Source organism: Solanum tuberosum, unplaced genomic scaffold (genome assembly GCF_000226075.1).
Source record: "Solanum tuberosum cultivar DM 1-3 516 R44 unplaced genomic scaffold, SolTub_3.0 scf00072, whole genome shotgun sequence".
In the NCBI taxonomy this organism is placed as follows: Eukaryota; Viridiplantae; Streptophyta; class Magnoliopsida; order Solanales; family Solanaceae; genus Solanum; species Solanum tuberosum.
In genome coordinates this window covers 136767-162205 of record NW_006238999.1, presented here as the reverse complement: position 1 = coordinate 162205, position 25439 = coordinate 136767, and the positions used below count along the sequence as shown (strand labels likewise).

At 33.7% G+C, this 25439-nt stretch overlaps 4 protein-coding genes across 4 annotated transcripts in view; 3 read left to right on the top strand and 1 right to left on the bottom strand.

The window, feature by feature from the left end:
- Positions 1-491: 491 nt before the first annotated feature.
- LOC102601702 (2-oxoisovalerate dehydrogenase subunit alpha 2, mitochondrial-like) lies at positions 492-5142 on the top strand. The gene is made up of 10 exons (XM_006345696.2): positions 492-842; positions 1840-1974; positions 2175-2357; positions 3092-3249; positions 3363-3462; positions 3561-3672; positions 3764-3903; positions 4010-4195; positions 4382-4608; positions 5044-5142. The coding sequence occupies exons 1-9, from the start codon at positions 621-623 to the stop codon at positions 4547-4549; spliced, it is 1404 nt and encodes a 467-aa protein (XP_006345758.1). The 5' UTR covers positions 492-620; the 3' UTR covers positions 4550-4608; positions 5044-5142.
- Positions 5143-5241: 99 nt separating this feature from the next.
- Positions 5242-11195, bottom strand: LOC102601366 (SAL1 phosphatase-like). Its single transcript, XM_006345695.2, has 8 exons — positions 10945-11195; positions 9203-9278; positions 8840-8913; positions 7851-8056; positions 7246-7456; positions 7060-7158; positions 6789-6942; positions 5242-5658 (listed from the first exon to the last, which is right to left on the bottom strand). Exons 1-8 carry the CDS (start codon positions 11161-11163, stop codon positions 5495-5497), a joined length of 1203 nt encoding a protein of 400 aa, XP_006345757.1. The 5' UTR covers positions 11164-11195; the 3' UTR covers positions 5242-5494.
- A 5271-nt stretch (positions 11196-16466) lies between these two features.
- LOC107060302 (U-box domain-containing protein 26-like) lies at positions 16467-17681 on the top strand. The gene has a single exon (XM_015308026.1). It carries the CDS (start codon positions 16467-16469, stop codon positions 17679-17681), a length of 1215 nt encoding a protein of 404 aa, XP_015163512.1.
- A 1895-nt stretch (positions 17682-19576) lies between these two features.
- Positions 19577-25439, top strand: part of LOC102600786 (uncharacterized) — an 18442-nt gene continuing 12579 nt past the window's right edge. The window contains exon 1 of the mRNA XM_006345693.2: positions 19577-20069. Coding sequence (XP_006345755.1) covers positions 19671-20069 — 399 coding nt within the window. The 5' untranslated portion in view covers positions 19577-19670. The remainder of the gene's footprint in view (positions 20070-25439) is intronic.

Sequence of the window (25439 nt, the reverse complement as noted above, 5' to 3'; positions counted from 1 at the left end):
ATTTGTCGGACCTCGATTATAAATTCTCATTGACCACAACCAGGAAAAAAATATTATAGATATATGATAGAAAAGAAAAGTGAATACTTCCTTTTTGCCATTTTTCGTTTGTACATTGTTAATCAACCCTATCTGTACTCGAATATTTCTTAGACACATGAGTTAGGTCACAATTCATTGATGTCAGGTAGAAAGTTGAAAATAAAGAATTAATATTAGAAGAAAAAAAAGAGATTATTTTTAAAATTAATTGAAACGAATGGAGTATCTATTTACTCATCACAAACAAAGGCGAAGGATGCTACACGACTCTACTGAACTCGTAAGCAGACTTGTAGCTGCGCTCCTGACCTCACGGTTATATATGATGATAAGAATTAGTTGAGGAGTGAAAGTGTAATTTGTTTCAAACTTGTAAGGTGTCAAAGTGGAATAAGATGAATAATAATTTTGTCATATTATGGAAGATCATATCCTAGTTTTAACCAAATATATGGAGCTCTTTGTTTTTCATACGCTAAAACCACTCTCTTGACATTTTCATCTCTTCCAAAACTCCATAAAAAAAAATTCCTTTTTTTAATCACATACAAAAAAAAAGTAAAAAAAAAAGTGGCACAATGGCTCTATTGTTGTCAAAATCAAGAAAATTGATCTGTTTGAAACCCAAGATTGGATTTTTATCTTCTGTTTATCATCATCATACACTTATATCACCAAATCTGAGAACCCCATTTCGAATTCTTGGGTTAAATCAACCCCATTTTGCCTCTTTTCGTTTTGAATCAACCAAAGTTCAAACACAGTTAAATTCCATGCACAGCATTCATAATGATTCCCAGGTTTGGGTTTTATTCTGTTTTTACTAATGTGTATATCTTACTTGCTTAAAGTTTCCTTTTATTTTCAGCTTTGATTTATAATGTTTGGACTATTCTCTGTTCTAAAAGCTTGATTATTTACTTAGTTGTTGTCTTCAACATGCCCTTCATGTGCACACTTTTTGGTAATAATAAGTGATGGTTTAGACTCGTTTATCTGCTCTGATACCATGTTAAATTGTATAGTGGCGTAGCTACGTAGAATAAAAGGTGGTCAATTGTGTGACTATGTTAGAGAAAACACACTTATTATTACTTAATTAAGGACTTGTTTGTTATTAGCTTTTTGTATGTGTATGTGGTGGGAGTATGTATATCTAACTGAAAACTGTTGCTGCTAGAGGTTCAATTTAAGTTGTAACACTCAAATCTTTTGTTTCTAATAATAGTAACAGTATAAGGTTTGTTATAGTGCTAGCTGTATTGGCTTCTTTTGAAAAGAAACTCTGTTTTGGAAGATTTTTTCCGTCTGAGAAGGTTTTTTTGGATAACTGTTGCAGCTAACCTCAAGAAATGGAAAAAAAGTGTTGAGAAAATGTCTGTCTGAATGATAAAAGTTTATAGTATCCACTTTCAGAAATGTATTAGAAGTGCGTCCCTTCACATTTAGCTCCTTTTATAGAAACAAAAAAAAATGATGTCAGGGCCAGTTTGTACACACTTCGGCTAATTTTACGAGTTACCTACTATCTCCCACTAGTGCAAGTATTGGATAACTCTGTCCACTGGGGCTTGAACAGAAAGGAAAAAATCACCTAATGTTTTTACCTCTGCTAGTATTTGAACCTATGACCTTGTGGTTCTGGGGCAAATAAATCTCACATGTATATGAGTCCTCTATAGGTGTTAACAGGTATACTTGCAGGAAAAAAATAGGATCTTTACCAGTTATTTTGTAAGTTTTAGCATATATTCTACTTTGAGTATGCATGATCATAAACTTTCCTCTTGATGTTAGGTCCTCGATTTCCCTGGAGGCGAGGTCAAATTCACCTCACATTTGAACTTTATTCCTGAAACAAGGGAGGAGAGAGTACACTGTTACCGGGTCCTTGACGACTATGGTTACCCAATCACTAGCGATTTTGCACAGGTAATCCAAATATACATTTGTTGTTGATGCTTGTATCAGGGTAGGTTGTCTACATCGCTGCCCTCTTGGGTGCATCCCTTCCTAGAACCCATATTAAACGTGCACCAGGCTACCCCTTTAATCTAATAGACATTTAAGCAGCTTAAACTTTGCATCAAGATTCAACAGATGAATTTTTATTGGCTATTCATCTTGGTCAGATTGAAAAGGAAGTTGCATTGAAAATATTTACTGATATGGTCACACTTCAAACAATGGATACAATCTTTTATGAAGCACAAAGACAAGGACGAATATCTTTCTATCTTACCACAGTTGGGGAAGAAGCTATCAACATTGCATCAGCTGCTGCACTTAAGACAGACGATTTCATCTTTCCACAGGTTAGTCGTGCACATAAACTCCCTTCTAATCTGCAAAAGTCACATTTTCTTGAACTAAAGATGCAAAAATTTGGATAGGAAATATATGAAGAGATGTACTACAATACATCTTCCAAACCGACCTTCTTCCCAACGAAATAATACCTTTTAGTGAAAACAGAAAGAAGCGTGAGTATTGGCGTTTGGCCTTTAGGTGTTACCAAATGTTGATTAAAACAGGAGCTGTTGAATTATCTAAAGGAAATTTGTTGATTACTTTAGTTCCATCGAGTGAGTAGGGAGGTATTTTGAATTGTTTCTACAAATTACACTAGTCATGAAGCGGCTGCATCTCTGCCAATATTCTATGCTCTGATAGGGCTGGATACACTGTACTCTCCATTTCCAGTTCAAGAGGAAGGGAACATATCATTTTTATCTGATATGCACCATGTCCATTAGGTTTCTTTGAAATGATTTGAATCTAGTATTGTGTGTCCTTTTATTAATATTCTAGCTTTCTTCTTCTAGTATAAATCCTCAAACTTACTTTCTCCAACATTAGTGGAAGTTTATGAGGCAAATTCTAGAAAGATTGGATAGATGTAACTTTATCCTCAGATCACCTGTCTCCACCATAGGCGTATTTGGTTAAGATTTTTAGTTTCAGACTAACGGTGATAAGCAAATGCTGAGATTCACTTGTCCAATGATTTGCCCTGTAATGTCAACGTTTTTCTTTTTTGTCGTTGCAGTATAGGGAGTCCGGAGTTCTATTATGGAGAGGGTTTACCATTCAAGAATTTGCCAATCAGTTGTTTGGAAACAAACACGATTATGGAAAAGGCAGGCAGATGCCTATCCATTATGGATCTAATAAGCACAATTATATTACTGTTGCATCAACAGTAGCGTAAGATACTCATGCTTTTGTACTGATACTTCTATTTTGATGTTTTCAAACATCTTTCCAAGGTAATCTTTGATGTAAATAATTGATGAACCGCAGTGGTTATTTTGCTTCAGTACTCAGCTTCCACATGCTGTTGGTGCTGCCTATGCTCTAAAGATGGACGCGAAAAACGCATGTACAATTGTATATTTTGGAGATGGAGGCTCTAGTACAGTATGTGTTTCAACTAACTTGTGGATAATGAACTTTTTAAAAATTCATCCAACTAGGTTCCTCAAACCTCAATCATACATTCATTGATTTCATTTCAGGGAGATTTTCATGCTGCTCTGAACTTTGCCGCGGTGTTAGATGCACCCGTTATCTTTTTCTGCCGGAACAATGGGTTTGCAATAAGTACACCTGTTAGTGACCAGTTTCGAAGTAAGTGCCTCTCTTAGCTGCTCAATTATTTGCTGCTACTGTTATATAGTTGGCTACTGATGAAGACTGTCTTCTATTTATGGTTACTTAGGTGATGGTGTTGTTACCAAAGGACAGGCCTATGGAATTCGTAGTATTCGTGTGGATGGTAACGATGCTCTTGCTGTTTTCACCGCTGTCCATGAGGCACGAAAAATGGCTGTTACTGAACATAAACCTATTCTAGTTGAGGTAACTTGTTTGGAATTGAGGCTTAGTAGACAACGAGAATCACTTGTCTTTTTTTGTTGTAGCTAGTTTTGGAAGTGTTGTTAAGTGCTTCTTTTATGTTCAACAGGCTCTTACTTATAGAGCAGGACATCATTCAACCTCAGATGACTCAACCAAATATCGTCCAGCTAAAGAAATCGACTGGTGGAGAAGAGAAAGAGACCCTGTAAGCAGATTTAGGAAATGGATTGAAAGAGAAGGCTGGTTGAACTCTCAGGTTGAATCCGAACTTTGCAGTAATATCAGGAAGCAGGTAAAGTTTGCTCGTTGTTGCATGAATAGCTTTATAGAGCAGAAATCTAACGAAGTATTTCTAGATTAGATAAGTTACAGTTAGACTGAGACGGACTTAAATGGAGCAACATAGACCAGTAACAATTTCATATAGCCGGCTCCCACTGTTGGTTTTCTGAAGTCTGCTTTCAATGTTGTGATACAGGTATTGCAAGCCATTCAAGTTGCAGAAAAACAAGAGAAGCCCCCAATTAAGGATGTATTTACAGATGTATATGATGTTTCTCCAGCCAACCTCCAAGAACAAGAAATATCTATTCGTGAAACAATCCGAAAACATCCACAGGATTATCCTACTGATGTTCCTCTCTAGTTGAAACTGCTTGTCTATGATATGAAAATGCAAATTATCCAAAGAGTTAATGTAATTAGTGTTAGGGTTTTGTCCTGATTTTCTTACCATAATTTAAGATTTATTTTTTCTTAAAGAAAAGACAAAACATTACCATAAATGTTTTACTTTTCCTAAAAGGAAAATATAAATATTCTTTCATATTTGGTTTATTCTTTTCTTTTAGTAAAAGGTTTTAGAGTAGCTAGTTCTTTTCTAGTAGGAAAGGTTTTAGGATTCTATAAATATAAGTTTGTTTCTTCTAACACAATAACATCCACAATGTAGTCGTTTAAGAGTCTTGTTTATGAGAAGATTTATTCTCTCTAAAAGTTTCAATGTTTTTCTTTATATTAGTTTTGATATAATAATATTTTGATTTTTAGTATAAATTTTTGTTATCTGATTTATCAACCATGTGATTTGCAAATTGCAAGTTTCCGCATGACGCCCTAATCACTGAACCCAACAATTAGCAAAGTTGTTGCATCTCTCTCAAGAGGGACCAATCTTATTCAGAAAATGATTACACAGAGAAATTATTAATTGGTTATCAACGTCTTCGATATGTACAAGTCTTGTCCCAAGAGTCTGATTTGCTATTTAATGTGACATTCGTTTATTAATGGTGTTCCAGCATCAGCCAGCATTGCAATTAGGACAAGATCCTGATATACTAGAATGACAAAACTGGAATCGCCATAAAAAACATAACAAGAGAACTACATAATGTTTAATCAAAGTTGAGTTGACATAACCAGAGAACTAAAAAATGTTTATCAAAGCTGAGCTGAGATGACAATCAAAGAGCTAAAGTAATATCAGAAATGTGTAGAAGGAGAATAACAGGTGAAAATGAGCAGCTGGAAGTACCATTCTGGGAACTACAATAAGATAGCTGCAGTTTTATTGTTATTGGTTTGATCATCACAAGGATGAAGCTTTCTCATTCAAAGATTCTTTAACAGCCTTAAGGAGAGCAGGCATCAGCTTTTGATTGGTAACGATTATGCCTTCGTGTAAATCAAGGTATCTTCCCTTGGAGAAGTCCAAAGGGTTTCCTGCAGCATCTGAGACAACACCTCCAGCTTCTGCAAATTAGATGACAAATTTCTTTATGATTAACAAAGAAATCCTAGCTTAACCATTAAATAAGTGGCCAAGAATGATTAAAATACAATGTGTAGCAGAAAAACTTAAACCACTTTGGTCCATGCAAAGTAGAAAAGTTCTATCAGATATTTGGATTCAAACTTGTCTCCAACCAACAAATCTCATGCACTTAACCTATATAGAGCAGCTAAATTTGTATAAGATGTTCTAATTTAGCACATTCAAAGAAACTCAATTATATGATTTTTGGCAGTTCAAAAACTTGCTCAATAAGATAATGTTGCCAAGTGAGCAAAATGCTTAAAAGGACTTTGAGCATCCATCTAATAATTCTGTGTACAGCATCTCCAAGGGGTGTGATAGATAGATATGGATGATATCTCTGTGTCATTAACTTTAAATGAAATATCAATCTTATAGCTGATACAGGCTTTTTATGCGCAGATACAAAAAAAAACATAGCTTTCCAGTGCTCAATGGCATGGACTTGCACATTATTGAGAGTTAAGCTTGAATTAAGAGATAAACTTTTCAAGGGTTGATAACTATCTTAATGAAGTCCGAGAGGAAGCTGAATAAAAGGGAGTCCTCAAGTGGCGGGGTATTCGTAGGCAAGGCCAAGAGAAAGCATGGAAACTGATAAAAAGAGCAGGAGAAAGTGGTAGAGTACCATAAAGTGGGCAAGAGGATTCAAACTACACCACAATGAGATCTGCCACTAAAAGGGTGACCTGATCAATCATGTGAACAATGAGTTGGAACTTTGAGAAGGAGACTCTTAACCTTATCTCTCAAGCAAGGGGCAGAAAGTTGTTTATATGCTAGACACCCTTGTAATGTTGTTCAGGACCTCTAGTGAATTGTATATAATTGCTGTTAGAATAATGTGTTTTTCTAATCTGCCATCTCTTGGAGTTAAAGGTTCTCTCTTCTTTAGTTGAAGGTATTAAAACTATAACTTCTTGTTATCATAAAGTACCAGCAGTTGCAAATCAAATTTCTTATGCTCAGCTCTTTGTTGAACGAATAGATTCTCTGAGCATGAATACTGATCCGAGTGAAGCAAAAGTGAAATATTAATTTAGAAAGCAGAAATCATATTATGGACCTGCAACAACAAGATATCCCGCCGCATGATCCCATATCTTCTCGCGGTAGCCTTTATGAGGAAACCGCAGATATATTGCTCCATCTCCACGGGACAAAGCACCATACTTTGCCTGGCTGTCTATTCGAACTGGGGGGGCTTTTACACCAAGTTTCTGTTTATAGAAGAAGAATAGAGACCTCACTTGCATATGCATTAAGATGGAATGAGAGAAGTTACGCACATTAAGAGAAAACAAAATACAAAAAAGAAACGTTGAAAGAGCTGATACCTTTGCTATCAAACTAGATAGGTCATGCAAAGAATGTGCTGCTTCAAAAGATTCAAAAAAAGATGCCTCTTCAGGGTTGTCTAAATCAGTTACATGCACCTGAAGGCAGTAGAGCAACCTATCAGCTGATTAGAGATGCAATTATTGAAGTTGTTAGAGAAAATTACAAAATACTCAGAAATGAACCTTTATTGGTGTAGAGCCATCAAGAGACTGCATATAAGTTCCAGAACCAACTTGGGCATAAAAAAGGCAACCAACTTTGTCTTGATCATCCTGTAGATTGTGGGAGGCAAGAGAAGATAATGGAAGATTTGGACAGGATAAGACGCCCAAAACCACCTTCCCTTCATCTAGCAATCCCAATGCAATTGCATATTGGTCTCCCCTCAGAAACCTGGAGAAAGATTAAGACCTTTTGAGAGACTCATAAATATGTTTTGTAAGCACTTTCCTGAAATCAAAGAAGCAAAAGTTACGATGTAGATGTAGTAAAGAATTAAACATGTGAGATAGAGAGTTCTACATCAACCAAAAGGTGGCACATCCTGGTAATTAGTTGAGTTTGACAATAAGCAGTAACGGCATAAATTCCCTGGTTAGTGTAAGCATAGCTTGGCAATATCAATTGTACAAGCAACAGAAATCATGGTAGGGTGAGGCGAGAAGAGAGCTACCACAAACTTAATTCACATTGGTGTCAGCCTGTTTTAAGATAATTTACCAATTTTAATGTGGTTAATCAGTCATATCTCGCAAAAACTGACATGAAAAATCTTATTTCCACTCACCCTTTAGTACCATCAATAGGATCCAACACCCAGTGCTGACCAGAAGGACCCCCTTCAGATCTACCACTATCAATGGCAGCAAGGACATCTTCTTCAGATAATGGGGCAGTACCATATGTTCCATCACTAGCAAGTGTTTCATTGACAAGCTTCATGATACGCTGTAATGTTGCTTTTCCCTTTTCATTACGAAGATCTCCAGAGTCCTAGAGAAACTTAGATTTAGACCTTTAGTTTGATGCAAGAACATACATTTTCCACTGAAATGGGGAAATGAATATGCAGAGATAAATAACAAACTGTAAAGCAGAAATGATTTAAGAGAACAGGAAACACCACATAAAACAGAGGCAGACTGGTAATGACATCGACAAGAATTTCCTAAGATATCAAACCCAGTAAACTTTGTTTTTGCTATGAGCTCTCTGGGATTTTCCTTTAAGAAATCATCAACTATTAGAACTTAGAAGTACAGAAGCTCACCAAATCAAACATATTAGTTGGTTATGTTTCAAGGGAAATGGAGAAGATTAGTTAAAAGACGAGAGCCTTTCAATTGCTTTAATTTCACGAAAATGTCAAAAGATAATACTTCGAGGTTTGTGACCATCTTTCGGCTATCGCATTGATTCACTCGTATTGTGCCCCAGGAAGAATATGCATAACTCCATACATCAACTCATCACTTAGGTTTGAGGCTGTTATGCCCAGAATAAATTGGACTAGTAGAGCTCCTGAGGTGCTATGTGTGATTTCTGACCATGAAGACGCTATGAAGAATTCCAAGAAAAGGCATCTAGAATATGTCCCTTTTTTAGCTGAAAGAATTGTTAACATATTTTTGTTATTTTCTGCCTTCTTTTCCTTCAAAATGATACCTTGCCTATGCACAAATGTTCTTTCCTAGGTTTCATTTGAATGCTATCTTAATGAATAAACAATGAAGGTAGGCATAACATGGACTGAACAGCTAAGAGTTCAAACATTACCTCCTCAGCCACTAATGAAAATGAAGCAGAACCCAACTCTTTCTGCAAAACAACGCTAACCACGGCCTGTGAGCCTGATAAACAAATGTGAGACATTTTCAAAAGGAGAGAATAAATTGCAAGGCTCCATCAACATTCTCAAAAAAAACAAACATAAAATGTATATTTGTTTCAGAACATCAGTTTCTTTAATGCAGAAATGAGAAGCATCTTGCTCCATGAGAGAGACAGAGAGGAGGTGGAACATATATAGAGCGAATGGAACGAAATGTCTAAGGAAACAGACTGATCCCTGCACATGACATCTTTGTTCTCTCTTTTGAAATCTTTACATTAGCATGGAAGCATGTTATATTAATATACCATAATCAGCCACCGTCACAGGAGATTTGTCAGACTTTGATTGAACATCTGCTTGCAACAGTGCTTTTTGGACTTTCTGCAGAAAATACAGGATATGTTAGCTGAACTACATAAAGAAACTGCCAAGTTGAATATGCCAAAATAAATCAATCCGGTTTAAACAAAATATCAAATGAAATAGACATCTTGTTTCTAGTGCAAGAGGGAACACCACAAACAAGTCCTCCCCCCACCACAAAGAAATTACAAAAAGCATGAAAGCATTTTGGAGGCATTGAATACTAGTAAATTGTACAGTTAGAAAGGTTTCACGATAGGTAGTGGTCTGGTAGTAGTTCAAAGACTTAAAGGGCTATAAGGTGAATATCAAAGGTTGTTTCCTTTATGCACAGTTGGTAAGAAGAACAGGAGATGTGACATAAAAAAAATAAAATAAACCATTCTAGATCCATCTGCGGCATACATTAATCTTTATTACTCAACTCTAATGAGTTGGAAGGATTCCCACTGGGACCTATTCCCTTTCCTAAAACTAATCCAAACCAACCAGAAAAATGAGTCATTTAAATTTTGAACCTTTCATTTGAATGAATCCACCCTTTTCAAGAATGTTGGCATCTCATATACAAAATCTCCTTGCTGTAAAAGATATTCAAGAAAAATAGAACGAAAAAGATACTGCAAATCTAATGTAAACCACTCCAAGTCCACTAAGTTAATTTCCAAATAGCCCTGTCGACCTCAACATAGATCAAGTTTAGTGCTTTTCCATTGCAAGCACTTTTATCGGACGTTTATAAAATTCAAGGCTACTTCTTTAATGTCCTATTTTAGTCTGACTTTTACAAGGCAAATCCCAAAATCTAATGCTTGGGAAGCAGAATCTAGCAGAGACCAAAATGAGACAGAACATCTAATATAAAAGACTCAAAATCACTAACTTAATTTCTAAATAGCTTCATTGATCACAAAATAGATCAAGTTTAGTGCTTTCCCATTGCAAGAACTTCTGTCAGACATTTTATAAACTTCAAAAAGCTGCTTGTTTAGTTTCCTATTATAGTCATATGGAGTATTTCCCCATTCAAGCATTAGATACAATTGGACTTTTACATGACAAACCCCAAAATCTTATGTACTAGAAACACCCACTCCCTTCCTCCCCACCTCTTCCCAATCCTAAAGCAAAAAGAAAGAAGCTTTCACCTTCTTGAAGATAAACTGAAGCCTGTTCACCACCCTCACCATGCTTTTCATCCAATATATTCATCATCAGAACTCTCAATCTCTTATGTATGCAACTAATGACCTAAGATACAAATAATATATTGATAACAATCTCATGACACAACCATCCAACATATATTTTGAGCTCCCAAATTGAGCTACAAAATTTCATGTTTCATACTACCATATCTGGTGGCTCAATCAGGATTTTCACTGAGGGTGTTCAAAATTTAAAGAACCGAAGGGGGCTCAACATCAACTATATAAAAAAAACTCGTAACCATGTATAAACATGGTAATTTTCAGCAAAAGGGGATTCAGATAAACCCCTCGGACCTACCTGGCCCCGCCCCCTACCATATCTTTGGCAGTAAAATCAAGAACAACTCACCACTTTTATAGATAAAGGGCATACTTATCAGAAAGATAGGATCTTTCTCCATTCCACAATCACAATTCACACAAATTAAAACACAAACATGAAAAACAAGCTGAAATAATGAGCAAAGATTTACTTGACAGAGGCGAGCAGCAAGAGAAGCAGCATTCTTGGCAGCATCAAGTTCTTTATCATACGACATTGAAACAGCTCTTAAGGTTGATTTAGATGCTCTTAGAGTGAGACAAAGTGAAAAGGGGAAATGGGGTTTTGTATTTTTTGTTAACAATGGCAGGGTTTTTTGTGTCAAGGAATTTATAGTCCTAGATGATAATGTGAAAGTAGCCATTTCCATTCTTGGAGTTGGTGGCAAAATGGGGTTATTTGCCTTGGCCAATGTGCAAATTTTATTGAAATTAAAAAAAAAATAAAAAAAAAATAAAAATATATATATATATATACAAAACTCCACTTATTTTTTCTTGTATAAAATGAAAAAAATATTAGCACAAAGAAGTTGTGCTAATATTATTCTAAGATTCTTAATCTCAAAATTATTGAAGTTTTCTTAATTGAGTTTTGGATCTTAAAAAAAAAAGTGCAAAAATAGATTGAACAATCAGTTTTTTTAACATTACTTGAGTCGATGGTCTTTCAAAACAATCGATCTTTCTTCAAGAGATAGGGGTAAAGTCTACATACACTTTATCATTTACATACTTTGCAGTCTTGCGGGACTATACTGGATATATTGTTGTTATATCCAAATTATTTTAACTTCAACCATATATTATTCCAAAATATATATAAAAGAAAATAAGAAGCATGAATGGGCTTGCTGGGTTTGGGCTTGTAACTTTGAAACAACAAGGCCTTAATAGTTGCATCCAAAATGGGCCTAAATAACTATATCCAAATGGTAAAATTTATATCAAAATCAAATAAATTGATATAAATTTCAAACAAAAATTATTATTATTATTACTACTACTATTTAAAAGCATTTTTGGTTGTATTAGGAAGGGAATCTAAATATCTAACTCCTTGACTATTTTTCTTACATCAGTAGAATTAAATAATTTTAAATCCAAATAAGTCATAAAACAACACTTTTACTCGTAAAACAAGGAGTTATTCCTGCTCTTCTGTCCCACATAAATATTATTAAAGAATAATATTTATTAATTTCTAAGTTGAAGCCTAACATTATGCTGATCAAGTTCTTAAATTATACAAAAATATATTATTTCTTGTCCCATAATTAATCTCATAGATCTTAGGGCTAAATATAAATTGTTTTTTTTCACTACAATTCCCTAGGCATCTTTGTGATCATATTATTCTATCCTAATTTTAAAAAAATTAATATTCGAAGTAATTAAAAAAAAAAAGGGTTTGTGTGCCACTTCACTTAATTATTTATGTATCACCAAACGTTCTATTAGTTCAATCTGTTTTTTTTTTTTTCTATATTAACTTTACTTTATCTAATTTTATAAGTTGAATTTGAAACTTTTTAAGTGGCAGACAAAGCTGTACTCAAAACACACAAAATTTCTCTAAATGTTAAATATAGTACATTTCTTTTCTTAGTTCTGTTATATATTTGACTTTTTGCCCTTTATTGTATACTTAGTAAATTTGTTCGCGCTTCGCACGGTGGTGAACTACATCAACAATCTATTTTTGAATATTTGATAATATAAGTATTTTTGAGTGGGTAAAGCCCTAGATAAATTGTCAAGAATATTTTATCCAAAAATGAAATGAAATATTTTTTTTAATCTTAAAATCAAAAAGATTTGATTCTAATTATTTATGCATTTTGTTATTAATTCTTAATTTTACTCTAGCTCTTCATCACCAAATTCTTTAGAAAAGATATGTAATTGTTTCATTGTCTCTATTTGTATTTTCAAAAAGTGGTACAAACATTGTATTAATCAATTGTGAGAGTTTTTTTCCTATTCAACGCCTCTACATACAGAATCTAAATGTTATACATCTTATGTAATTAGTTGTATACTTGATAAGTTAATTAAAATATAAAAACACATCTCTCGGAGTTCAATGAAATAACGTATGTCGCTCAAATAATTTGGATTAAATGATGTCTTGGCAAGTTCCTTATTCAAAATCATTCGCAATCGATGACACTACTTTGATAGCCAAATGGCATATTTTGTTATTTATGTTTCGATCAATATGGTTTAAACTTTAATTTTTTGCGATTTTTAATCTAATGTTTATAAGGAGATAATTATTTCTTTAAGATTTGATTAATATGGACTCATCCTGCTTTGAGGGGTAATTCATTGACTCCAATCCAAAATTGGAACCCCAAACTTTTGATTAAGGTTGAGTACAATACTTACCGGCCATCTCACTACATTCCTTTTTTTTTATGTCACTAATCGATTGAATACCTCGAGAAGATAGAAAGTTGAATAACTAAAACTCCAAAGTAGTGTGGAACCATAACTTTTGAACACTCAAAAGTCCCTTCTTGAACATCTCATGGATCTTTTAGCCACTTAAAATATAAAGATCAAAGTCATTCATTTCAAATGTTTAAGAATTCTAATCTACATGACACCAATAGTCTATAATGATTACATCAAACTCTTGATTAACATATATTTACTTCAACATAATGGTCAAAAGCATAAGCATAAACAACAAAGTTTAAAACATGTACTCAAAAACAACAATAAATAACATAAGCATAAATTAATGACTGTAAAAAATATACTAGGATTTGTAACAATCGAATGAAATAAAAAGAAAAAAATGGAGCCCACTAAATTCACATTGTCCCCATAAGTAAATTATTCCCCTCTAGTACTAGAGTTTTAAAGGAATAGATCCTCTCAGGATAGAACGATTCTATTCACCAGTGTATCGATACAAAAACAATGGTGTCAATGAGCCACTCAACAGGAGCAAAGTACAGGAATATTTAATTGTGCAGAAGAAGAAGAAAAAGTTCAGAATTTTCGTTGTTTTAAAATGAAAGGAAATCCCTCTATTTATAGACAACAAAGGGTAGTGTGAACAAATCCTTATTGTGTCTTATCAGAAAGGTCACAACTTTTTGAAAAAGTCACATCTTTCATAAAAGTTGTAACTCTTCATAAAAGTCGCAACTCTTCGTAAAAGCCGCAACTCTTCATAAAAGTCACAACTTTTCATGAAAGAAAAGGCTAATTTTGAAAATAAATAAATAAAAACGGAATCCTAGTTTGTGATAGCGCTACGTAGGCGGGCCTAGAGTTCTCTTTTATTTATATATATATATATATATGATATGATATGATTGTACGTATTCTTATTTTCCCCTTCTTTATATGTGTTGTCCAATATTGATGATATACTGTTACTTTTCAGCTAAGGTCGTGTATACATGGATGACAAAAAAATAAATAAATACACTAGAAAGTGCTAGTAGCAGACACTGAAGATAAAATATGAGAAGATTGTTTGAGATGGTTTGAATATGTTTTGCGTTGACTTAAAAAAAATATTGAACCGTATGTGTGAAATTATGATAAATAAAAAGGTTACAATTAGAAGATCATAGACCTAAAATCACATAAAATGAAATTGTTTGAAGTACCTACATACACATTCTTGGTATATGTATAACTAAAGATAAGATACAAAGGAAGAGAAAAAATTGATATAACCTGCTAGTTGAGAATAAGTTTTAAACTTGTTAGATAACTTCTAATAAAAATAATCATAATTTTATTTACATAATGATCGATATGAAGCGATGTTAAATGAAAAAGTGAAGATTCGTATAATTGATCTTACTTATTTAAAATTGAAATATTATTATGATATTACAATATAAACATGTAAGAACTTATATAAAAAAATGTAAATCTTTACTAAAAGTCCAAATCATGAATCTGTTTATGTGATTATGAGTTTATATACCTAACTAAAAAAAACAAGAGATTGAGAGATGAGATCATAGGATATGCACATGTTTTGTATTTGACTTAATTAATAGAACCATGTACTCCACTCACTTTATATTATGCCAAAAATAAAAATAAAGGGGACAATATTAGCTGGAGTTGTTGCATTTTGACTAAGGGAAAAAATAATATCCCTTGTTTGGCCAGTCAAAAATATACTGAAATAGGGTAGTTATTTATCATAACATAATTACTTCTTTTTTATTCCTATTAATTAATTATGGATACATTCAATTTTAATTTTGATACATGAATGTCAAAGTTAAAATCTTATACGTTTTTGCATTCATTAATAGTAGCTTTTTTTAGTTCTTCTACACCCAACTTGTAAGAAGAGAACTACACTTGGACATACAAATACTCTTTTTGCCCAAAATATTCTAGAACAACAACATAATTAAATTCATGTAAGCGGTCGATAAATTTACATAGTATTTTAGCTACATGAATAAGATCATACATTAGTTTAGTATAATTGAAAAGAAAAGAAAGATATATAAGAAGTATATGAATATTTTTAATGGTACGAGCCTTTCAAGAGAAAATTGTGTTTCTTTTCTAGTGAATTTATACCATGCAAATTTAAGTTAATGGAATTAAGCTTTACATACTGAATGATTAGAGAATAATCCATGAGTATGCAGACAAAGAGATACCTTTTGTTTATTCTTTTTTATATATAAAAAAAATTAATACTTTTTTGTTTTGTGGTAAAGGAGGTGTCACATCTTTCATATTCAAACAAGTATAATTTGAGGGGATTCAAAGTTCAAAGACATGAACTTTTGAATGAGTGAGTGGGTCAGTTTGACTGTAGTGTTGATCTATTTATCAAAAAGAAAACGAAACAAATGGTCCTACTCACTCTCTATTACTAAAATTATTCTATACTATTAGTTGCAATCTACCAATCTTTCTTTGCTTTATTTTACTTAGATAAGGCCTACTCTTTTTTTGGCCAACTCTTGTGTTTTGTATCTCTTTGTTCTCTTATCATTTTTCCCACTCACTTTTGGCCTATTACTCCTCATTTCATGTGCTTTGTTCCACTTCAAACTCACAATCTTTTGGCCTACTCTTCCACTATAAAAATTTTCAACTTTCTTCAATCTACAAATAGACTATACATATTCTACTAGTTTATATAGATTGATCTTCTAATCTCACATGTTCAAGAAAAGTTTTCATCTTTCTTTGCTTAGTTTATCCTTTCAACTAGTGAAAACTCAATGTTCCAACTCTCTTGTCACTTCTACACACACCCTTTGAATCTACAAATAGACTAGACATATCACATATTGTTCTAGTTTATGAAGATTCATCTTCTAATCTCACATGTTCAAGAAAAGTTTTGATCTTTTTTGCTTAGCTTATCCTTTCAACTAGTGAAAACTCAATGTTCTAACTCTTTTGTCATTTCTACACACACCCTTTAAATCTACAAATAGACTAGACATATCACATATTGTACTAGTTTATATATGAAGATTGGTCTTATAATCTCACTTGTTCAAGAAAAGTTTTGATCTTTCTTGGCTTGTTCTTTCAATTAGTGAAAACTCAATGTTTCAACTTTCTTGTCATGTATACACACACCCTTTGGAGATAAACTAAAATCCCACTTCAAAGATTTCATTTTTACTTGAATCCTATAAGTATATAGTTGATTCTAATGAAGCAGCCTGAAATTGGAATTCCTATCTTGTTTAGATGTCCAATAAGTTTAGATTTGTTTAAAGATCCAGTTACTTTATGCACAGGCCAAACATATGATAGGTCCAGTATTGAAAAATGGTTATCTTGTGGGAATTCAACTTGTCCTGTTACAATGCAGAAGCTTCATGACTCTACTATTGTACCAAACACCACTCTTCGCCATTTGATCGATCGATGGCTTCAAATAAACTGCAGTCATGGTTATGATCTTGATTACTTTCAAACAGTAGATGATTCATTTGTTGTTCTTAAACACAATCTTCAGTCAATGGAGTCTACATTGGAAGCAAAAGTTGAAGCATTAGAGAAAGTTATTGCTTTATCAAAAGATCTGCCTTTCGAAAACTGTCCTCTGATTCAACTAGATTTCTTCCAAATGATTCTTGAATTAGCCTTGGAAAATGCAGATGAAAGTTTGAACTTTGAAGGAAATATCATGTTTGTGGAGAAAGCATTAGTCTGTGGATTGAAATTGTTGCCATTTAGTGACTTGGGAACACTCAACATGCTTAAACAAGATGAATCAAAGTTTACAAACTTCTTGATTCTGTTCAAGAAAGGGAGTTTTATGATCAAGAAAAGCTTGTGTCATTACATAGTGGCAATTTCATCATCCTTGCAATCAAAGGAACTTTTAGTTATGTTGGGTAAATCCAAGATTCTTGTTCAAGAACTTGTTCATCTTATTGAGAACAAACTAGATGGTTATGAAGAATCAATCAAGGCTCTCTCAGCATTATCTATTGTTGAACAGAATCGCGAAGTTATAGCAAAAGAAAATACAGTTAAGGCATTGATAACATACATTGTGAATGCTCCAAAGTGTGAATATAGAAGCTTGTTTGGACTTGTTATGGCAATGAAAACAATTGAGACATTGCTAGTTGTAGAAAGTGCAAAAGAGGATGTTTTGGATCATCCAAATGGTATTAGTGAAATTGTGAAGATGGTATTTAGAGTTTCATCAGATAATGAAGCAAGTGAAAGTGCAATGAATTGTTTAATCATTTTGTGTCAAGATTTCATGAATGCTAGGGAAGAAGCTATTTGTTGTGGGATTTTGACTAAGTTGTTGTTACTACTTCAAAGCCAATGTAGTGAAAGGACCAAAAATAAGGCTAGAATGTTGCTCAAGTTGTTGAGATCCATGTGCAATAGGGACCAAAAATGAGTCTTCTAGATTTACATACATTATTGCATGATTTTACAATTGATATGCTCTTTGTCCTTGTTTTTACAATTTATCTAAAAATTTATAATGACCTTTTTTTTAATAATACCTTCGATTGAGCTCGATCGACTATATGAATTCTCATTTATCATGTTTCTGTGGTTAAATTCAGTCTTAGGCCAAAGAATCCCTAAAAAGAGAAAAAAGGGCATGGCTTATAATATGAACTTTGCACCAGATGAATGAATACATAAAATTCAAGATTATCTTATTTGAAAAGACCATCTTTTTTAGGAAGAAAATATGCAAGATTTTAAGGGACTAACTTTAAAATAGGTACAATTAAAACTCACAAGATAATTAGTTCACATATGTGCTGTTAGGACAAAATTTCATTATGTTTATTGTGTATAGAGTTAGACTTACTTTAATATACAAAATGATAATTATTTTAAGAATATATTTTAGAGTGAGAAAAATCCTTTTTTAAATATAGTTTATATTTATTATAATAGAGAGTGTTGCGACTAAAATAAAATCTAAGTTCATTAAGTATATGTTTAGTTTAACCTTTTCAAAACTTTGAATGAAGTTGCTTCGAATTTTTGTTGTTGTTGAATAATTAGCATATTGATTACTACTTATCAATAAATTAAATGCCAATCTAAGAAAAATGAAAAGAGAACAAACTACATTTTGCATCAAATATCTTTGAAAATTTCACACCATGTTGAATCCTTCTAGATAAAAATATTCTATCTTTTTTTGGGTCAAAATTGAAAAGAATGTTCTATTAATTGATCATAGTGTTGCTACTTAGAGATTTCCTTAGTCAAAATATTACAACAATGGATAAGTTTATGAAACAAACGTAAAATGAGTGCTAAGAAATTTGTTTTTCTATTTTAATTGTTATAATAATTAGTATTATTAGTTTAAATAAAATAAAAGTGGGGCAGCTTTGTTTATCAAAAAGAATATGTCACTTTTCTTTGATCATCATGAAGAAAAAAAAAACAAATCCAACATCATAATGAAAGACAAAGAGTTGAATTCTCAAAATGGTTGCTTAATTTTTACTTTATTGGATCAAAATTACTAAATTACTATGTATTTATAACACATTTTAAAACTCAATTATGCATTACATTAAAAAAAAAAAAGATTCCTTTTTAGTTTTTTTGTTTGTTTGTTATAAAAGTAGTTTAATAACTTTTCGTGAAATAAAATTAAAATAAATGACCATTCATGAAACTAAAGCCAATATAATTAAAGGCACGAGGACAAACATGGAAATAAAAATTATAAGGTTAATAACTATGATTTAAATCCATTAACAAAGCATGCGTCTTTTTTTTTTACACGTATCTTTCAATTAATTGAATGTATGATTTAAATTTTTTTCACATTATAAAATATATCATATATAAACTATCATTAAAATTATATTGTCATATACGAATTAATTAAAAAAGCTTTAGTACAACATACACAATTAAGTGATAGATTATTGATAATTATTATAAATATGTTTAGTAAAATATCATCAATAACACTATTAGCACAAAATATAACCTTTTGTAGCTCCTTCTGTTTTTTTAATTATATACCATAATTAAAATTTTGTCTCAATTTATGTGATACAATTCAAATTTCAATATGTCAATCAAAATTTTCACCCGCCATAAATTGTTACTTCCTTCTTTTTGTAAGTAACATAGTTGATATTTCGAAAGTTAATCAATTTTTTTAATTGAATTTTTTTATATATCATTCAAATATTTAAGTAAATTTTAATCTCAAAATTCTAATTATAAAACGAATAATTATTGTGATTTATAAAAAATTCAATTGGGTCATATTATATGATTCTATTTTCTTATTTGTCCCTTTCTTTTGCGCACTTGTAAATTCTACCATAGCTGAGTTTATCATTAGGGTTTTAATAGGGTTCAAACTATTCCTTCGCTGTTACTGAAACTTTCAGAAATGCGAGCTTTTCAACGAATCTTAACAAAATTCTCGCAAAACTCAGCTGGTAAATCCTTGAAAAACTTCAATTTTGTGAAGCCCTTTTCTACTGGAAATGATTGGAGTGCAAATTTCGGTGGTACTGGTTCTACAGAAGATTTGGGTTGGGATGCGGGTTCAAATTCATGGTCTACTGGGTTAACCAAGGAGCATTTTGATGGAGAAGTTGTGGGCCGACAAATGGGTTCGGAGCCCAATGCACGATCTGCACCGTCGTCTGGTGGGTTTGGTTCAGCTAGATGGACTGATGAAGAAATGGATAAAGTTAAGGAGCTTCATGCTGAGAATCGAAAAGGGAAAGCTTTTGTTGATGGATGGGATGAGAGGATGAAGGATATGAGCGTTTTGATGAAGCAGGTGACACAAATTAAACTGACTTCTCTTCTTATTTAACTAATATACATTGCAGTGTAATGCCTTTTTACTGCTTATTAACTCATGCTTAGGGTAGACAATTACATGATAATAAGCTCCTAACTGAGTAAGTAGTGCAAACATCTATTAGGTTAAATATTTCTTCCTGTAATGCTTTTGTTTTTTGGGATTTAATTGCTTGTAGTTTTAGTTAGAAACTATAATGTTAGTATGAGTAATGTATAGTGTACAGGCTGATTAGAATTTACAGATTATGCTTTACTAGAATGATATTGAGAAATCGAGATATGGTACTGCGAAGGATATATCTGACGATTCCTTTGTGCCTTCCCGAAATGTTGATCGGTGTACACCTATTGATTTGAATCTTGTGCTGAGTATTTGTTAGGTGTTTCTACTGGTGTTGTTACTTCTTGGGTTGCCAATGCTAATCGGTTTGAATCTAAGTTGTAGTTGTATTTTCTGTTACTTAGTATTTTCTTGGTAATTATATGGAAGCTTTTCATTGCCTAGGCTGGATAGGAAAGCGGTATGTTTAATAGTATTATCTATGTTATTCCTCGGAAAGAACTATAACAGCTATGAAATCGTGGATGTGTGTGTGTGCGTGCATCAAGATTATATCACCTTGTCTTTGTTCTGTATGTATTGTAGCTTATGTTAATAATTTCCCGACTTAACTCTATAGACTAATACAAGAAGTTTAGGCTGCCATTGGAAGTTCATCTGCACCAAATTGGAGGAACATTTTTGTTTATTGATCTTTTATAACGGTACTGTCCTAACTAGCACGTGGCATTGCTTGCACCTCGACTAATACACGGGGTACATTGCTAGAAAGGTCATTTTATGCAACCAAGGGATTCTATATGAATATTAATGTCACATATTTTTATTTTTTTGAAACTGGTAACTTTTTGTATTCCTCAGCATTAAGGGCTATGCTGGCCACCTCCAAAAAACTGTTACAAGAAAGGGAAAAGACTAAAAAGAAATACTTACAGAGAACCTATGAAGTCCACTAATTGGAACTCCTCTTCTATATGCTGTTCTTTACACCAAAAACCTAAAGTAGTAATTACTTTCCATTTGATCTTCTGCATTGTACACTCCTTTCCTTCAAAAAATTCTCTGATTCCTTTCTTTCCATATAATCCACCAGATACATGCTGGAACTGTTCTCCACCATCTTTTCTGACTTTTTCTGCCTCCCCTTTTGATCCAGCAACTAAGAAGGTCAGAGGTGTGTTCAGGCATAGTCCAATATTCATTGGCTATGCTTGTAAACAGGGCCCACACCTGAGCAGTTACCTTACAGTGCATGAATAAGTGTTTGTTAGTCTCCAAAGCTTCTTTACAAAGGAGACATCTGGATACTATGTTGATGCGCCTCTTCTGCATTGCCTCATGAGTCAAACATTTTTTCCTAGCATACTAATCTCTTCGACTCCTCAGAAGTTTGAATAATATGATCCTCAATATTTGAGTGTGTTCTCCCCTTCCGTTCCATTCTTAGCATAGATCCAATCTTCTTCTCGTTCTTGTCAATTGCTATTTTGGAACTTTATTTGCTTCCAATTTTGCCTTATAAACTTTTTAATGGAAATTAATATGTGTTTTTTTAAGAAAGGTAACTTGTATTATAAACAAAAGAATACATAATGAGTATTCTTGTAATACTTACATCCAAAAGTTGCAAAAAGCACAGAACTCCTATGGAGGTCATAAGAACTCTAAAATACTAGGAATATCCTCTGCATCTTGAGGATATTCATGTTTACAGCAAAAAAAGAAACGAACCAGGCAATTCAGCTTCAAATTCTGCATAGAGCAACTCTTGTTTTTAAAACATCTCTGGTTCCTCTCCATCCATATAGACCACCAAATGTAGACAGGGACAATCTTCCATCTCTCCCAGTGTCCTGACTGATTCCCATCTCTGTTCCAGCAAGCTAGAGCTTCTTTGATGTTCCTTGGCATAGTCCAACTGATGCCCCTTAAGTTGATGAAAATCTGCCACAAAGTCTCTCTACAATGTAGAAAGAGATGATTTATTGTCTCGACCTCACATTCACAAAACCACACCTGGAACAAATTTGCATGCCTCTTTTCATGAGGTTGTGTTGAGTGAGTGCAGCCTGATTGGCTAACAGCCAAGTGAAACATCCTATCTTGAATGGTATCTTGACTTTCCAAATCATCTTCCAAGGCCATCCACCTATATGAGTACCAGGTCTTTGTGAGCTTCTATAAGCCAAGCCAACTGAAAATCTGCCTTGCTCATCTGGATTCCAGAAATAGATTGTCCTCATTTGTGTTTAGATCTTTGCACTGCCCTAGAATGTTGAGTAGCTTAACTATTTTATTGACCTCCCAATCATTTAGATGTCTTCTAAACCTTAGATCCCACCCTTGATTATCTCTCATTTCTCTGATTGTAGCCTCTTTTTGAAGGCTCATGTTGAACAAAATAAGGAACCTATTTCTCAAAGTCACCTGATCCACCCATTTGTCTTCCCAGAACAAAGTCCTTCCACCATTCCCTACCTTGATTTTGCATTTGTTAAAGAATTTGATCCATAAACTTCGGATGGATCTCCATACTCCAGATCCATAGGGTTGTGTGGACATGTTGGTGATCCACAAATTCTCCATACCAAACCTAGCCTTTATTGTTTCCTTCCAGAGAGCTTGTTTTTTTTTTTTTTTGAAATAGGGAGCTTGTTCTTGTGAGGCAAATCTCCATAATCACTTCATAAGTAAGCTTTGATTCTGGATTTTCAGATTCCTAATCCCAAACCTCCTCCTTTTTGCTGAGAATGACTTGGTCCCACTTCACTAGATGGAATTTATGATGATTAGGATCACAATTTCCTTGCCACAAAAAATTCCTCCTAATTGCATCCATTCTGTCAATCACATTTGCAGGCATATGGAAAACATACATCATATATGTGGGTAGAGCATCTAGCACACTGATGATGAGTGTGACTCTTCCTCCCAAGGACAAATATTGACTTTTCCGGTTCACCAGCTTCTTCTCACACTTTTCTGGAATGTTGTTCCAGATACCTTTTGACCTGCTCTTGTCACCCAAAGGCATGCCAAGGTATGTTGTGGGGAGATCCCCTACCTTCCCCCCTAGAATATTTGCAAGCATGTTTATCCTAGGCACCTCATTGACAGTAAAGGTGAAGCACTTTCCCCAATTTATGTGTAGGCCTGAGATGGCTTTAAAAAGGATCAGAATTACACTCAAGTACTTTAGTTGAGAGTTGTCTGCATCACAAAATATCAATGTGTCATCAGCATACTATAAGTGGGAGATGGCCAGACCTTGTCTGTTATTCATATTAGCATTGAATCCTCTTATTCATCCTCTTGTTTGGGCTGTTCTGAGCATGTCATTTAGGCCCTCCATCGTCAGGATAAAGAGGAAAGGAGATAAAGGATCTCCTTGTCTCAATCCTCTCTCTGATGAGAAAAAACCAGAGGGGGCACGATTTATCAAAATAGAGAACTTCACAGTTGTAGTGCAAAACTTAATCCATTTTAGCCATTTTCCTCCAAAGCCCATGTTTTCCAAAGACTTCCAGAGGAAACCCCAATGCAAGTGGTTGTAGGCTTTTTCAATAACCAATTTGCATAAAATGCCTGGCACACCTTACTGTTCTTTCTCTCCTCCACACATTCATTTGCAATCAAAATTGCATCCATGATCTGCCTACCTTTTATGAAGGCCATTTGTTGGGCATCCACCAGATTATAGACCACTTTCTTAAGTCTTATGGTTAAAACTTTTGAAAATGATCTTACCCTGTGCGCACCCAAAGGGTAGCGGCTGCGGGTTTCCTTTGTCATAAAAAAAAAACGTTTGAAATGATCTTATATATGCTCCCTATTAGACTAATAGGTCTAAAATCCGTCAACTCCTTAGCCCCTATCTTTTTTGAAATCAATGCTATGAAGGTAGCATTAAAACTTCTCTCAAAATACCATGATCATGGAAGTTTTGGACAGCTGCAACTACCTCTTTTCTAACTACCTCCCAACATGTAATGAAGAAAGCCATAGTGTACCCATCAGGGCCTGGAGCTTTGTCCCCAGCACATGCCATGACACAATCCTTTATTTCATCCTCAGTAAACTGACTCTGCAGCATGATATTGTCACCTTCAAGAATTCTAATTTGGATATTCATTTGATTTTAAGGTCTTCTGTGCCTACTACTGATTAATTTTCAATGGCGTGTATATTTTGCTATCTTTCTATTTTCAGCTTCAATGAAACATATATGTTCAACTTTATAAATCAACTAGTCACTCCAAAAGTGGGAGTCGAGCCATCCCTTTTATTTTGGGTGAACCGTCTAAGATAAATCAATTCATTGAAATGTAAGATTTCTAGTCTAGCTTTATCAGTTAATGTTGATTATGACTCTCAAATCATAGAAGACCTTTGAAAGAAACTTCCACTTGGTACATACTTACTACAATAAGTTGGTGGGAGCCGAGCCATCCTTTTTGTCTTGGGTGAACCTTCAAAGATAAACTGATCCATTAAAATGTGAGTTTTTAATGCTCCCCCTTCTCCTTATCAGTACTATTAGTATTATTCTAGTATTATCTTTGGTTATCCTACAATTTTTGTTTATACTCTCATTTCCTCAGTATTTTCACCATTGCTTCACTCTCATATTTTTCCAAACCGGTTTATGAGAACGCTTTTCTTGAGCCAAGGGTCTTCAGAAACTGCCTCGCACAATGAGGCTGTTAATCATGCTATGCTCTAGTCTCATGGACACAGTTCATCTACCAAACTTTTTTTTTGAAACTAGTAACATTTGTATTTCATTTAGTACTTAGGAGTACTGAAAAACCATATTTACAAAAGCAGAAAGGAGTAAAATCTATCCAAAAACTGAACCAAATCTAAATGGATCCTAAAACATCTATGATTGACTCAGTTTCATTGGAGTAGACATTTGTACACCAAAAGCAGAACAACAAAATACACTTAAGCTTTACTTCCTGCAAGTTGTTGTTCCTATTCTCAAAACATCTCTCGTTTCTCTCCCTCCATATAGTCCACCAAATACTAGCAGGGATCATCCTCCATCTTTCTCTGTTTGTAGCCCCAACTCCAGCCATCTCCCAACTGAATAGAGTCTCATCAATCTTGCTAGGCATACACCAAGATATGCCTCTGAGATTAAGGAAAATCTGCCACAGCTGCTCAGTAAAGTTGCAATGTAAGAAGAGATGTCTCACTGTCTCATTAGCCTTACCACATAAGGAACATCTGTTACATAGAGAGATTCCTCTCTTGGCCACATTATCCAATGTCAAAACT